Raw genomic sequence first — 15,994 nt, 5'->3', positions numbered from 1 at the left:
GCTGATAGAGACAGGGAGAGACAGGGAGGAGAGAGAGGAGGGACAGCGAGAGAGAGGAGAGAGAGCTGAGAGAGACAGGGAGAGACAGGGAGGAGAGAGAGGATGGACAGGGAGAGAGAGGAGAGAGAGCTGAGAGAGACAGGGAGAGACAGGGAGGAGAGAGAGACAGGGAGAGAGAGGAGAGACAGGGAGAGAGAGACAGGGAGAGAGAGACAGGGAGAGAGAGGAGAAAGAGCTGAGAGAGACAGGGACCGAGAAGAGTGGGAAGAAAGAGAGAGATAGAGAGGAAAGAGGATTCAAGTGAGGGGGAAGGAAGAGAGAGAAGAGAGGAAGGGAGGGATAAGTGTGGAAGAGAAAACGAGAGACGTGTGAGAGTCGGTGTGTGTAGTGGATTTGCAACAGTGTGAATGTGTGCATTAGAACCTGTAATTTGAACGCTTGGCCACCCTAGACAGTGAACAAAGCACTATTCCGAGCTTTCAGTAGCTGGGTATAGCTGGGTATAGGTGGGTATAGCTGTGTATAGGTGGGTATAGCTGTGTATAGCTGGGTATAGCTGTGTATAGCTGGGTATAGCTGTGTATGGCTGGGTATAGCTGGGTATAGCTGGGTATAGCTGTGTATAGCTGGGTATAGCTGGGTATAGCTGGGTATAGCAAACAGAAGATCTGGGCTATTTCTGCACCGTGTGGGCCAGTTGGTAGAGCATGACTTTTGCAACGGCAGCATTTCAGGTTTGATTCCCACGGGGGGGACCAGCATGGAAATGTAGCGGTCATTACTGCAAGTCACTCTGGATATGAGTCTTTGCTAAATTATTTAAATGCGTTCAGACGCATTCCGATGGGGGTACAGATTCACTTTTACTTTTCGTTTAACCGTTCTAAAAATGTTTACCCAAGAACACAATTAAAATCTCATAAAAGTCCAGCATTAAAAGAAACACACATTTAATGTGCTTCAAGAGTAAATTAATTAGTAATGTTCATTAATTGCATATATTTTACTCGAGCGTCTATTTAGATTTTGTCTGTATTTACACAGGGAAAAAATATTATCTCAAAGTGGACTAACATCAGAAACTTACATTTTATATGTTGATATTCCCTTGTTATTTTTACTGCTTTGTTTTTGTTACATTGAAAATTCATCTTTCGCCTATCAGATTTATCATGATTAATGAATTGATCACAGGGCCATTCTAAACTGACAAACGAGCCATGTTAAGTGATGTCGGGCTGCTAGTAGAATTACCCTGCAGTAGAGTTTCTGCTCCATTTTCACTCTGCCCTCAGGCCCCTCCATCATCAAATCAAGCCCAGCCTACAGCATCTCACTCCAGCTCCACTGGGAGGAGGAGTGGGCTCTCCATGGTTAAAATCTATTCGCCAAGCCTAAATGAGCTCTCCCACTGGGCAGGCAGACATGCAGGCAGGGAGGCTGAATCCAATGACCTGCTTAAGAAGCACATAAGTCAGTCTCTCTTACACTTTTCTGCTTTCCACTTGTTCTCCCTCTCTCATTTATACTGGTCTTGACGTTTCTCCTCTCTGCTTTCCACTTGTTCTCCCTCTCTCATTTATACTATTCTTTTGACGTTTCTCCTCTCTGCTTTCCTCTCGCCTCCTTCTCTTCTTGCTTTATACACCGGGTATCTCCGTCCTCTCCTTTTACTGTTTCTCCCCTTTCTCCTTCACACTTTGTCTCTCTCTGTGTGTCTCTTATCCATCTCGTTGTCTCGTTCTGCCCTACTCCGTTCTGCTTCGACACTTTGCATGCAAACTTGTTTAAAAACACCACAGTCTTGTGAATAATTCACCAAGCCACCGTTGCAGGAAGGCAGGGTTGTCATTTGGGTCACTTGTTCAGTTTCATGCATCTTACTGTACTGTAATGTGTGTTAGTGGTTAGTTATTTTGATCCTGTTAAGCTCTTACCAGAGCAGCATATACTCTTCCTGGGGTGCACAAAAAAATCCAGACACGACAAATAAAGACAGCTGAACTGATAGGCAACAGCAGTCGAACAATAAAGAAAACTCAAGAGAAATCGTGTGTGTAGATTGTGTTATAGACTTATTTAAAGATTTTGAAAGGTAATGGCCCTAGACAGCTACCCTGAGGGACACCAAACTTTGCCGCTCTAATATTAGAGAAGCTTCTGAAACAGTTAATATAGTTAGTTCAATTTGACATGATTGAGAAAGGCACACCAGTGCATGTAAGACAAAAAAAGCATGAATGCCTGACAACCTGACAACCATTACTGCAGCTCTACATCTATCGAGCCTTTACGGTAGCATGAATAGATGGAAGCGATTCCCAATTAAAAGGCATATGACATGCCATCGGAACAACTCTGCGAGTGTGAGGAAAAAGATTCTCTACTATAAGAATGCTGAAGTCTCCATCTGGCAAAAACAAGATACCACTCATCACCTGACTAAAATCATCCCAACAATGAAGTATGGTGGTGGGAGCATCATGCTGTGGGGATGGTTCTCAGCCGTAGGGACTTTGAGACTAGCCAGGATTGGGAAAAGGATGAACTGAGCAAAACAGATATAGAGACCCTTAAAGAAAACCTGATTTGTGGGAACATAGTCTCAGACTGGGGCAAAGATTCGTCTTTCAGCACGACAACAACAGGAAGCAAACCGCCATGACAATGCTGGAGTGGTTTCAGGACAAGTCCATGAATGTCTTTGATTGGCCCAGCCAGAGGCCAGTCCTGAACCACACTGAACATCTGTATGGAGAGCTGAATCTTTTGAGCTGATCTTTTGTACTCTTCCACCTTGGCTGTTCGAGCCACAATGCAAAATTTTGTTATAGCCTACTTCCGGTCTTGTGCTATTGCAAGAATACTGGCAAATTTGTATATCGGTGTACTAACCTTTATTGTTCTTGGCCTTTTATTTACATTGATTGTTATGTCATTGTTTTTCGGCAACAGCCTTCCAGCTCCCGGTTCTGTAAGTCCGCAATCTGTTAGATTTTTGTTGCACATTATCTCTTCTGGACTTTGGATAATGTTGTCAAAACTTTATCCACAGCTATGTGTCCTAATACATTTGTATTTATAAAGATGACATACCTGTATTTTGAAGACAGATGGTCCGTTTCTGGGCATCTTTAATTACTAGACAAGGGATAAGACACAAAACAAGTTTATTTGGGGGAAACAGGAGCAATGAGCGGGAGAAAGGAGTGGCGTTTGTCTCATCTTGACCTCGGACCCCATTATTCAATGTTTTTGTTGTTGGTTAATGCCCAACACATAAAAGCCTGATCGAACTCCAGGCAAGATATCACAACACAGGCTGTCCTTCACAAATGAAGGAGAAGTGTCCTGCTGACTTAAATGTGATGAGGGGAAATGAAAAACCCTTTTAAGTAGACACAGTCTGTGTTACGCATGTACGCGCATAGAGAACGCCCAGCGCCATGTTTATTTCACAGTGCTGCTGTTCTTTATTATTTAACTGGAGGTGAAGCGTGTGAGCGGTCTAGCTGTAATTAGCCGGCAGTGTCTTGGGATGTCATACAATTAGACCACACGGCTGTGCCACTAAACGACCATTTTAGACCCAAGGCTGAGCTCTCTGATGAACAAAGGTCCCTCATTAATAAACTGTTCTTGCTTAGGTTGGAAGAAAAACACTTCCATCTTGCTGATATTACAACAAACTCTTTTTATTTGCCCCACAGGAATTTGTTTCGTGTTCCTTTATGCAAATGTTCAAGTGTTTTTTTTTGGGGGGGGGGGCATAACAAAACTGAACTAACCCTACCCATCACAAGTTGAAATTTAGTTTAGTTCTGAGTGGGACCAAACGTGTGTTCCTTGCATTTCTCTCTTCCTCTCTCTCTATCTCACTCTTCTCTCCAGCTCTTCCTCTCTCTCTCTCTCTCTCTCTCACTCTCTTTCACTCTCTGTCTCTGAGAAATCTCCCGGGGGGGTTTCAGTCGGCCATGAAAATACATTTCTATTTTAATGTACATATTTTAAAACACAGATTGATAAAGTGGGTTTTTAAAAGAACTGCAGACAGACAATCACGCGGAGGAGTTTTCTGGACCGTCCACAGCGGAGCCCTGAGGGGAAAATAAATGCAAGGACAGTGGAAATGTACACTTTAAGTGAGATAAGCGCGCTGATTTGATTTTTGTATTAAAAGTTAAACAGTTTGGCTATTCCCTGCCGACGCCATGAATCCACCACAAAGTAATTGTGCCACTGAGGAACACAGAAACACACAGAACCACGCAAGAACACACACACACACACACGCACAGATTAACATCAAAGTGCACAGACAGCAGCACATACTTTGACACACACACACACACACACAGCAACCAGTCCAAAAGCACCCACACACACAAACGATGTTACAGGTTTGTGGTTGACATCTGAGAGAGCAACACCATTAGTTTGCTGTGTTATTCCTCATGCTGTAATGCAAGGGGTCAAGCTGACCCCGTTTATATGAGTTCCAGCTCTGTCACAATGGAAGTCCTCCCCAGCCGGTCTCTCCTCCCCCTCCCGTCTCTCCTCCCCTCCCTACGTATCTCCACCTCTGATCACCCCCGGGGATCTACGTCCCCCTTACTGCATCTCTGCACCTCCATCCCTTCTTTTCATCTCTCCACCTCCGTTAATTGGTCCTCTCCATCTCTCCGCCTCCCTCCGTCTTCCCTCAGACTCCCCCCGTGCCTTCTCGACAGGGGAGGATATGAGAAAACAGGAGCCTTGTTGTGGATGAAATTGCAAATGTCAGTGCCTGCTTCTTGATACAGCGTAGTAATTAAGACGGCCTGAATACATGTTCAACAGAGACTGTGTCTGTTTGTGTGTCTCCGGGTCTCTGAAGTAAAAGCCAAGTCTTTGTAAAAATACAGCATCTAACTTTGACCACCCTTTTCGCTACATGGGTGTTTCTAAACACCATTAAATGCAAACGGTGGAGGTTTCAAGGTTTACAAAAGCTTCAAAATGTTTCTATTATCCAAATGTCAGACAGGATTGCCTTAGCCAATTAAAAAAATATCAAAAACAACACAAAAAAGTTATTAGATATAATTAAAACTGACACAACGGTGCACGGGTGGGGACCCAAATGCGGACACAGAGGCAGAGGAGGGCGGTCCAAAGTATTTATTGAACTACCAGGCAGTGGGCAGGCTCGTAGTGGTGGACAGGCAGTGTTCGTTATCGGACGATCAGATGGTCGAAGGCACAGGAGAGGGCAGGCAGGCTCGTGGTGGGGGACAGGCAGTGTTTGTTGTCGGGGGTCAGATGGTCAAAGGTACAGGAGAGGGCAGGCAGGCTCGTAGTGGGGGACAGGCAGTGTTCGTTGTCGGGCGGTCGGATGGTCGAAGGTACAGGAGAGGGCAGGCAGGCTCGTAATCCGGAAAACAGGCAAGGGTCGTAACCGGGGAATAGAAGGACAGGTAGACTGACTGATGAACACATAGAACGCTGGAAACGACTGTACGGGACAAGACGATCTGGCAACTGCCAAACAGAGAACAGGGTTTAAATACACGGGGCTAATAGGGAACCGGGAACACCTGGTGAGGGGCGGGGACCAAACAACAGGTGAAACACATCAGGGTGTGACAAAAACAATTGATGCTCTATTTTTCCTGCTGTAGACACTGCATATGTACGGCCTGTAAATGGAGTGGGAGTGGGTTGTCAGCTTTGATTTGTCCTGGGGGATTACAAGTAATTAATATCAATTCAATTCGAAGTTGTGTTCTGTTCTTTCTGTGGCCATAATGAAGTCCTTTTGGGAAAGGAGTTTTTAGCCTTCACAGCTGAATGGCATCTGAAAGCTCAGGCTACTAATGGGACATTTAAAAAGCGACTTTTAATGGCGTGCCTTATCTCTTATGTGCTTTGATTGTGGAAGGCCAGAAGTAAGGCATCCAGGTCAATTCTGAGGACTTTTGTTTGGGTCTTTGCATGACAGCGGATTTTCGGTCATCCGGAGTATTTGATTCATTAATGTCCACCACTCCTCTCATGTCATCTCCCTCTCGCTTGGTGTTTGTATGAGACATTCAGCCAGTCTGCAGGTGTTTGATAATGGCTCTGTTTTGGTCATTTGGCTACACTTTATTTGGATAGTCAATATTACCATTTGTATTCATACTATCAACAGACTTTCATAAAGGTAAATGCTTGCTACGGTTTGGGTTAGGTTTAGAATGATTGTTAGGGTAAAGGCAAATGGTTAGGATGAGGGTTAAGGTTACTGTTAGATGATAATTAATTGAAGGAAGTTATTGATAGTCTTTAGATTGTCTTTAGAGTCTATAAAGTGTATGCAGATTGAATAATAAAGTAAATAAATGAAGTGTTACTGTTTAATTTGTCTGGCAGGTAAGAATCGTACTGCTGATTGTATCAGCAAAGCTGTGAATCCTAATTTCCCAATTAAAACTACATTAACAAGGTTTATGTTAGTCAAATGTCACTTGGGAATGTGAATACCTGAGCGTGTCAGTGCAAAGTTGGATGATAAATGTTTGTTTGTATCTCTGCCAAGCCCCGTTCAATTCCATTGATTATTTGGGGGTTGTGGTGACAAGGATCATGATGACGGTATTAATGATTTCCATTGTGCTAGAATGAACTACAATCCATTATTAATTATTAGTACTTTCTGCATTAAACAGTGCTTTTTCCATTGTAGGCCTTGTCTGTAAAGTCCATTACGTGCCTCAGTAACATAACAAAATAAGAGTCCTGATTTAACATTAAGCTGTAAAGCTTTTTCTGCAGGTGTAATTGTGAGTTCGCCCCGACGAGAAGATTGCGCGTGAAAATCCTCCAAAATCGAATTCATTCATAAGCTCCACCACCTGTTCATCTCCATGTCCTTTTTAATTAACTCATAGTTCTTTACGTTCCCCGTTTTAATCCTGGTTGAGGTTAGAGATGACCGTATCAGTGCATGAAGAGGCTTTTAATCCTTTAATCCCATTTGAACCCCCGTGGAGTTTTGGCACTTGGTGTAATTCTTCTCTGTTCAACGCTAGGATACCTCAGCCCGCTGCCCTGAAGTTTACCATGGCTGCGATCCAACTCATCATCTCACCTCCTTTCTTCCCTCGTTTTTCCTCCTGACTTCTCCCCTCCCCTGCTCACATTGGGGGGATATGCACTTTCACTCTAACCCTCCTGTCGCCAATTGAGACTAAGTGCTGTTCAGCGAACTGAAAAACAAAGGTTATCTCGTTCAAATTTCCGTGTCCCGACGCCAAACTAAGAGGGCCGTATTTCAGTCTGATACTGCAACAAAGAGCAGTGTTTTTAGCATTAAGACCTGGCTCCGAGTGAAAGCCGAGTTGTGAATTGACTCGTACTCGCTAGCTGTGCATGCTACCTAAGACTGCAGCCGTCAGAAGGCTGTCTTATGGGGCAATCCTTACACACAGCGGAACCAGACTCACATTTAGAGGATCCAGTGTTCAAGCAGTGCAAAACGACTTGGTATTACAGGCATTCTTTGCGCACGGAGCACAAGGTGGGCGGAGAGCAGCCTGCAAGAGGATTTAACCCAGAATTTATTCAAAAAATATATAAAATAAATATTACGGGCAGCTGCTGAATTTTGTTGAACACCTTTTTCTGAACCGCAAATCGTTCTCGACAAACCAAAAAAAACCTTGAGCTAGAAACCGCGCCTAACCCCTCGTACAGCAATACTGCTGTCTGTGTCTAGTTACAACCTGCTGATTAATTCCTCTTGATGTCTTCTTCTAGCCCAAAGGCCTATTAGTGCTCGACATGGGCATCGCCCTCACGTATCGTACTCCTGACACATTGTCATTGGTAACCTCTGTTGTGTAGCTCACTGCCTTGTTAAATACCAACACCATTTCTCATCCTAACGACCAAACGTAACCAGCTCCCTAAGGCTTTATCCATTAAACCCCCCCTCCCACCCCCCATTCTTCTATTCTCTGTCTCCGGCCCCCCCCTCCCCCTGACCCACGTTCCTTCCACAAGGAGAATGGGACAGTCTGATTCTGAGAAAAATCTCTTCACAATAATCGCTAAACGCCATAGGCCAGCCAGGGAAGCAGTAGAATGGCAGGCTGTATATTTAGACTGCAATATATTTTATGTAATGTGCTGTGCATTTAATTTGAAGTGATACTTTGCATAAGAAAAGGGCTATAAAATGGAAACAGGCTTTTTCCACCCCTCAACTGAGCATTCATTCTTGCCCTCTTATTTTTTGTCCACAGCATCACAGCCATCTTTAACCAATAAGCTGTGTATGATCTATGCAGTTACTATATTTAATCTTCGCTTATCAACCTTATTCACGATCCAACAGAGAGAACTCCATTTGCATTTCAAGCAAACTGTTCATTCATGTAGCGCGAGACTCAAATCTAGGAAGAGACGGGCCACGGAACGCAGCAGAACCAGGAACCATGTGCTTAGGAAGTTCAAACAATCCTATGTTAAGAATTACACCACACGTCAAGATTCCCCTCGCTGGAGCTGGCAACGTCATGCCAAATATGCCCAGATGCATCTGTCTCTCTGTGTTAGCTCTTCTGTACAGAGCTTAGTTTGATCCTCAGGGCTTTCCGTAAAAAGGAGCTGGGAGTGGAAGAGAATGAGGAGAGGAGAACACATTGGGGATGAGGAGATGCTGAGGAGGAGAGGGGAGCACATGGGGGGGATGAGGAGATGCTGAGGAAGGTGGGGCTAAAGACGAGAGGTGGGGCTATTTCGCTGACAGCCTGTCCTCTTGGGCCTGGTTGAAACCCATCTGGTTCTGGATGGGAACATTCGTCGGCAGTACCGAGCCACTTGGGATCAGCCTGCGGGGACCGTATGTCTCGCCGACTGTTTCAGAGCCAGCAGAGCGCCCGTGTTTCAGTTACAACGTACAGACACTACCCCATTCACAGTAGACTGTGCTGAGGTTAAAAGTAGCTCAGCCTCTGAGGGACACACTCAGTGTGCGCTGTAGAGCACGGGCGCTGGTGTCGTACCCTGCCAGGTCCAGATTTGAACATGCCTGCAGTGGGGCACAGGACCCTGTAAGATGTAGATACAGCAACGGCTGTTACTATCCACCTGCAGTGAGACAACCCAGGCTTCTCTTACCCGCTCTGCCAGCCTGTGTGCATGTGCGCGTGCGCGTCTCCCTTAGCACACTAATTCCTGTCGCTATGCACCTGCAGTGTCAGCGGTCACAAGACGTGCCATTAGGCCTTGCACTGTGTGATTCACCGGCCACATCCCAAACCGCGCCCTTAAACCCCGAGCGGTGCCCTCCTCTGGACCCGGGCCCATGTAGTCCTGACGATAAGGTAGTGCACTCTATAGGGAATGACTACGGAGCCTGGGATCCTTCAGGGGGTCTATACAGACACTCATCAGTCTCTGGAGTCTATACAGACACCCATCAGTCTCTGGAGTCTATACAGACACCCATCAGTCTCTGGAGTCTATACAGACACCCATCAGTCTCTGGAGTCTATACAGACACCCATCAGTCTCTGGAGTCTATACAGACACCCATCAGTCTCTGGAGTCTATACAGACACCCATCAGTCTCTGGAGTCTATACAGACACCCATCAGTCTCTGGAGTCTATACAGACACTCATCAGTCTCTGGAGTCTATACAGACACTCATCAGTCTCTGGAGTCTATACAGACACCCATCAGTCTCTGGAGTCTATACAGACACCCATCAGTCTCTGGAGTCTATACAGACACCCATCAGTCTCTGGAGTCTATACAGACACTCATCAGTCTCTGGAGTCTATACAGACACCCATCAGTCTCTGGAGTCTATACAGACACTCATCAGTCTCTGGAGTCTATACAGACACCCATCAGTCTCTGGAGTCTATACAGACACCCATCAGTCTCTGGAGTCTATACAGACTGTGTGGTCGATGCTGCCTGTTTGCCCTCTACATGCCTTGCAGTCCCCTGCTTCCCAGCGGGATCCTCCAGCCCCCCTTCACTCCGAGTCTGGCCTTCGTCTTTGTGTTCATCCAGACGAACAGCGGTAGATACCATAGAGCCGACCGTGTACTTTAAGATGGAAGCGTTTGACGATTCACCTTTTCAAGCGATGGGTTTTGTGTTTTTCCGTCATTCCCCCGCAGCAGCCATTGACGTTAGCGCTGGGCTTTGATGTAAGAGCCGACGAAGGGAAAATAAAACTGGGGTAGTTATGGCTACAAGCAATCATGAGCACTCACACACACACACTCACACACACACACACACACACACACACGTGTAGACAGTGAGAAACACTGGTAACTGTTCAAACAACACCTCACATCAGAACGCACATGTCGTAACATATATAAGAGCTGACATAATGTGTCACAACCTTTTAGAACTTTGTCGTAACACTGACATGACAAATGTCTGGACTTGTTGTGACATGCACTTTTAGATTTATGATGCTACGTAAACGTGTCATAACCCACAAAACCTACTAGCATTGGAACACCTTGCTAAACAGAAATGTGAACACAACGCCTAGCAATTTGAGTGATTTTACTGAGTTACAGTTCATATAAGGAAATAACGAGATTCAAATGGATGAATTTCTCCCTAATCTGTGGATTTCACGGACAGTTTGCATAGATAAATGCATGCAAACATACATACTGTACACACATGCCTACAGGCATCGAAAGTGTCTGGGGATCAATTTTAGCTCATGAAACATGTGACCAGCATTTCACAGGTATCATTTATATTTTTGGTCCAGGTTTGTAGGGATGTTCATCCAGGAATTTGCTGAACTTCCATTGAAACTGCACACATATGGAATTCAGATGTATAGCAACTAGAAAGCTCTAGCCGATGGCTGGTAGGAATGCAGGGCCAGATTTCAGGAACTAGATAAGACAACACATTCATGATTGATACTGACATGCCTCTGAAAGTCATCATGCTACAGGACGGTATTATATGGAGGCATCACATGTGTTACCCAAACGCTTACATTTTTTATTTACTTTTATATCTTCAATAATCTTTTTGTTATGTTTCCACAGTAGTTTTTCTATCTAACACGCTGTGGTCCGTGCCTCTGTTTCAGTAATGCATTTCTGTACGGTCTGTCTTTGGCACCGTTGGCCATGTCATTCATACCATTAATTAGTGGATTTAGGTTTCAGAGAGGAGTCATCTATAATACATAACCAAGCTGAAGAAGTAACTTTCACGTTGTTTCATCATGTCACCATCAGGAGCAGTTTCCAGTGGAGGACAGGACACACACACATCCACAAACACACATCCACACACATCCACACGCACACACACACACATCCACACACGCACACACACACATGCACACACACACATACACACACGTGCACATACACATCCACACACACACATCCACACACATCCACACACACGCATACATACACACACATCCGCACACGCACACATCCACACACACACGCGCACACATCCACACATACACATCCACACGTATCCACACACATGCACACACACACATACACACACACACATACACATACACGCACACACACATACACGCACACACACATACACACACACACACATCCACACACACGCATACATACACACACATCCGCACATCCGCACACACATCCACACACACACGCGCACACATCCACACATACACATCCACACATATCCACACACACACACGCACGCACACACACACACACATACACAATGTTTTAATCTGGCACATCACCCCGTGTGTTTGTGTGTTAACCCCGCGTGCCTTGCAGACCACCAGCCACCATCGCACGGCGAGTGTCACAGCTCCCGGGGTGATGTCACCACAGTGATTAGATGTTCTGTGGTGCTCCCAGGAGGGCTCAACACCCAACACGATGCATGAATTATAGAGACGGAGAGAGAGATGGAGGGAGACAAATCAAAGAGAGAGCGGAGAAAGAGAGACATAGAGAGAGAGAGAGAGAGAGGGAATGGAAGAGGAAGATAGATGGAGATTGCATGTACTTTACCTAGAGCTTGTATCTCAGCTCTACCATGGGGGAAATATCCACTCTGTGTTCAATAATGTAGTGGTTTGTCTTGATCGAAAGACCTCAGCTTCTTTAATGTATTACCTTCCCCCACCCGCCACCCATCATGCCCGCACACACAGACACACACACAGACACACTCACACACACACAGACACACACCGACACACACACAGACACACATGTCCGCGCTGTAGTGATTTGACCTCTTGACCTTGCCCTAATTGAAATGTACGTCCCTGTGCCCGTTCGGCCTACCTCAGTCGGCTTCGGTGCATCAGAATGAACCATGGTGTTGTAAAGCAGCTGATTGAAAGACCTTTGGCTGCCCACGCCGGCTCCACACGCACGCGGTCTCACACCGGTACGGCCCTGTCTGGCATTACACACACACCTTAACCCTGCTCCGTGGGGAGCACACCCTCTGGGTGAATGTTATTTCGCTGTTTGTTAGTTTGATCTTGGATTGAACCCCTGCCGTGACCCAGCAGGAAATTACTTGACCCGTTTTGTGAGTGGGCTTTACTCAAAGTCACATAAATAAATAGTTTATACACCAGAGAGCCTAGGTATATAGGGATGTACAGGATGACGTTGTGGAAATGCGTTGAGGATCGGTTTATCGGCCTTTAAAAAGCATCATCAGCCTGCTTGGTTTGTTGATGAACCTCATTGAGGTGCTGGGTGGGGGGGGGGTAATTCACCTTGAGATTTGAGGTTGCATTTTTGTCATTTGTCTTTAAATTGGAGGAGACAGCACAGAGAGGCTTACAGACTGAAGTGAATCTTCCCTATGCTTTTATTATGCTTTAACTCTCTACCATACAGAGTAAAGCATATGTGGGAAAAGCTGCACTTCTGTCTTTTTCATTCATGTTTCTGTTTCATTAAACATGTAAGATTATACAGTATGTTTCCAGTATTTCAGCAGCGATCTGATGCTTTGTGAAAACTAGTGAAGGAGGAGCACATTTGGAGAACTTAGAGGTCTGGAACTTGATGCATTGCACAACCTAATTTGTCACAAATGTCACAGAATTGTCAATAAATTCCTATTGAAAGAAAGTCCTGTCAATTAAAAGCCACATAATAGTTCATGTTGCCTGGTGCTGCGGGAAAAATATTCTGTTCTGCCTGTCTTCCATTAACCGGGGACCAACATCAGTACATTAACATTTATGTTTCTGTGACCCATGACAGAAGGAGTTCAGAGGAAATGAGAGGGTTCATGGAACAGGGGCAATCAACAAAACATTTAAATTATTCACAATTCCAAGTCGTAGACAAAAGAAGACGAGGAGGCTTGCTCTCTCCCTCTATCTAAAAGTGAGGGTCATTGGTCTTGTTCTTGGCTAGTTTTATCATTACCTGGGTGCTCTTTCAGTATATAATATTACTAGACTTCTTTGCTTTTGGCATTACAGCTCCCAGGGCCACTAATCACAGAACACGGGCCGAATGGTAATGTCTGTTGTAATCCTTCCTTAGCTGCACTTCACTGGGGATCCCTCTCATAATGGAACTCAGGGAATGCACTTCACTGGGGTTCCCTCTCATAATGAAACCCAGGGTATGCACTTCACTGGGGATCCCTCTCATAATGGAACCCAGGGAATGCACTTCACTGGGGTTCCCTCTCATAAAGGAACCCAGGGATTGCACTTCACTGGGGTTCCCTCTCATGACAGAACCCAGGGAATGCACTTCACTGGGGTTCCCTCTCATAATGAAACCCAGGGTATGCACTTCACTGGGGTTCCCTCTCATAATGGTACCCAGGGAATTGACTCAATTAAACCTTGAAAACGATTTGGGCTACGGTGTCCCCATTGACAGACAGACCGTCTCTCGGGAACCCGCCTTATTGTCTCCTCTGTATGGGGGGAGCACCACCTGGCAACAACCAAAAGGACAGGTCTGGCCTGAGTCCCAAATGACCCGTTGAGCCTAAAGTAAAGCACCGCGTAGGCACTACTGGGAATAAGGAGCAATTTGGGACTTTACCACTGTGTGATATGGTTGTAGATTCATCCCTTCTCTCCCTCTCTCTGGGGTAGATTGGGGCTGGTTTGGAGTCATAGACACCTGCACATATGCACACACTCACACACACTCACACACACAGACAGACACACAGGATTCAGATGAGATTCAGTTGAAATAGTGTAAACCCCTGAGACCTCCTGTGATTGGCTCTTGCAGAGGATCAGGGTTGAGAGAATATTGGGGAGATGGAGATGAGATATATAGCCTGTGTGTGTGTGTGTGTGTGTGTGTTTGATTTGGTGTTGTCACTAAGATAGTAAAACCTGAAAAAGTGGTCCCCACAAGGTTTTTCAGCAGGTCCCCCCTACAGAAAATGTGCCCAGCTCAGGGGTTAGGTTTTGGTGAAAAAACAGACAATTGGGCATAGTGAGTATTCTAAGTTTATAGTGAGTGTTAGAATGTTTTTCTTTTTAGGAGCTTAGGCATTAATGTGTTAGGTGTCTGGGCTAGGTTAAATGTAGGCATAACATTTCCACTATTGAGGTTAAGGTTAGGGTTAGGTTAAGGTTAGGCATAACATTTCCACTATTGAGGTTAAGGTTAGGGTTAGGTTAAGGTTAGGCATAACATTTTGGCTATTGAGGTTAAGGTTAGGGTTAGGTTAAGGTTAGGCATAACATTTTGGCTATTGAGGTTAAGGTTAGGGTTAGGTTAAGGTTAGGCATAACATTTTGGCTATTGAGGTTAAGGTTAGGGTTAGGTTAAGGTTAGGCATAACATTTTGTCTATTGAGGTTAAGGTTAGGGTTAGGTTAAGGTTAGGCATAACATTTTGTCTATTGAGGTTAAGGTTAGGGTTAGGTTAAGGTTAGGCATAACATTTTGTCTATTGAGGTTAAGGTTAGGGTTAGGTTAAGGTTAGGCATAACATTTTGTCTATTGAGGTTAAGGTTAGGGTTAGGTTAAGGTTAGGCATAACATTTTGTCTATTGAGGTTAAGGTTAGGGTTAGGTTAAGGTTAGGCATAACATTTTGGCTATTGAGGTTAAGGTTAGGCATAACATTTTGGCTATTGAGTTTAAGGACAGGTTTAGGTTAAGGTTAGATTTAGGGAATAAGCAACATGGGCATTTGGGTTCATAGTTATAGTAAGTCAGGTCCCCACAAGGATAGGAAGACAAACATGCATGTGTGCTAGCATTCTTGCTAGCGTGTGCCTGTGTATGTGTGTGTGTCTGTGTGTGTGTGTGTGTGTGTGTGTGTGTCTGTGTGTCTGTGTGCCTGTGTGTCTGTGTGTGTGCCTGTGTGTGTGTGTGTGTGTGTGTGTGTCTGTGTGTGTGTGTGTGTGTGTGTGTGTGTGTCTGTGTGTGTGTGTGTGTCTGTGTGTGTGTGTGTGTGTATGTGTGTGTGTCTGTGTGTGTGTGTGTGTGTGTGTGTGTGTGTCTGTCTGTGTGTGTGTGTGTGTGTGTGTGTGTGTGTGTGTGTGTGTGTCTGTCTGTGTGTGTGTGTGTGTGTGTGTGTGTCTGTGTGTCTGTGTGCCTGTGTGTGTGCCTGTGTGTGTGTGTGTGTGTGTGTCTGTGTGTGTGTGTGTGTGTGTCTGTGTGTGTGTGTGTGTCTGTGTGTGTGTGTGTGTGTGTGTCTGTGTGTGTGTGTGTGTCTGTGTGTGTGTGCTGTCAGAGCTAGAGTTAGTGAGTTGGTTGAATGTAATTCTATTAGTGTGTTGTGACCAAGCTTCTCCCTGTGTTTTCATGTCTATAGGGGTATCCCTGGCAAGAAATGTGGTACAATCATCCTTTCTGCTGAGGAGCTGGGAAACTGCAGAGTAAGTACAAAAAAACACTGCGAGGTAGGACACTGGGACCGTATTTGTTCAGGCCTTTTCTGTACATTAGTATGACAACATGCGACACAGCTGAACAGTCGATAAGCATAACAGGTTATTACA

General features: G+C 45.2%; 1 protein-coding gene across 2 annotated transcripts in view; it reads left to right on the top strand.

The window, feature by feature from the left end:
• The window catches only part of LOC105023799 (copine-5), a 110,705-nt gene that overhangs the window by 44,751 nt on the left and 49,960 nt on the right, over positions 1 to 15,994 (top strand). For both annotated transcript variants that reach the window (XM_013136389.4, XM_013136388.4), the window contains one exon: positions 15,808 to 15,871. In XM_013136389.4, coding sequence (XP_012991843.1) covers positions 15,808 to 15,871 — 64 coding nt within the window. The remainder of the gene's footprint in view (positions 1 to 15,807; positions 15,872 to 15,994) is intronic.

The sequence above is a fragment of the Esox lucius genome, chromosome 12 (genome assembly GCF_011004845.1).
Source record: "Esox lucius isolate fEsoLuc1 chromosome 12, fEsoLuc1.pri, whole genome shotgun sequence".
NCBI lineage: Eukaryota > Metazoa > Chordata > Actinopteri > Esociformes > Esocidae > Esox > Esox lucius.
Note: the sequence above shows the minus strand (reverse complement) of the source record. Positions and strands in the feature narration are given on the sequence as shown.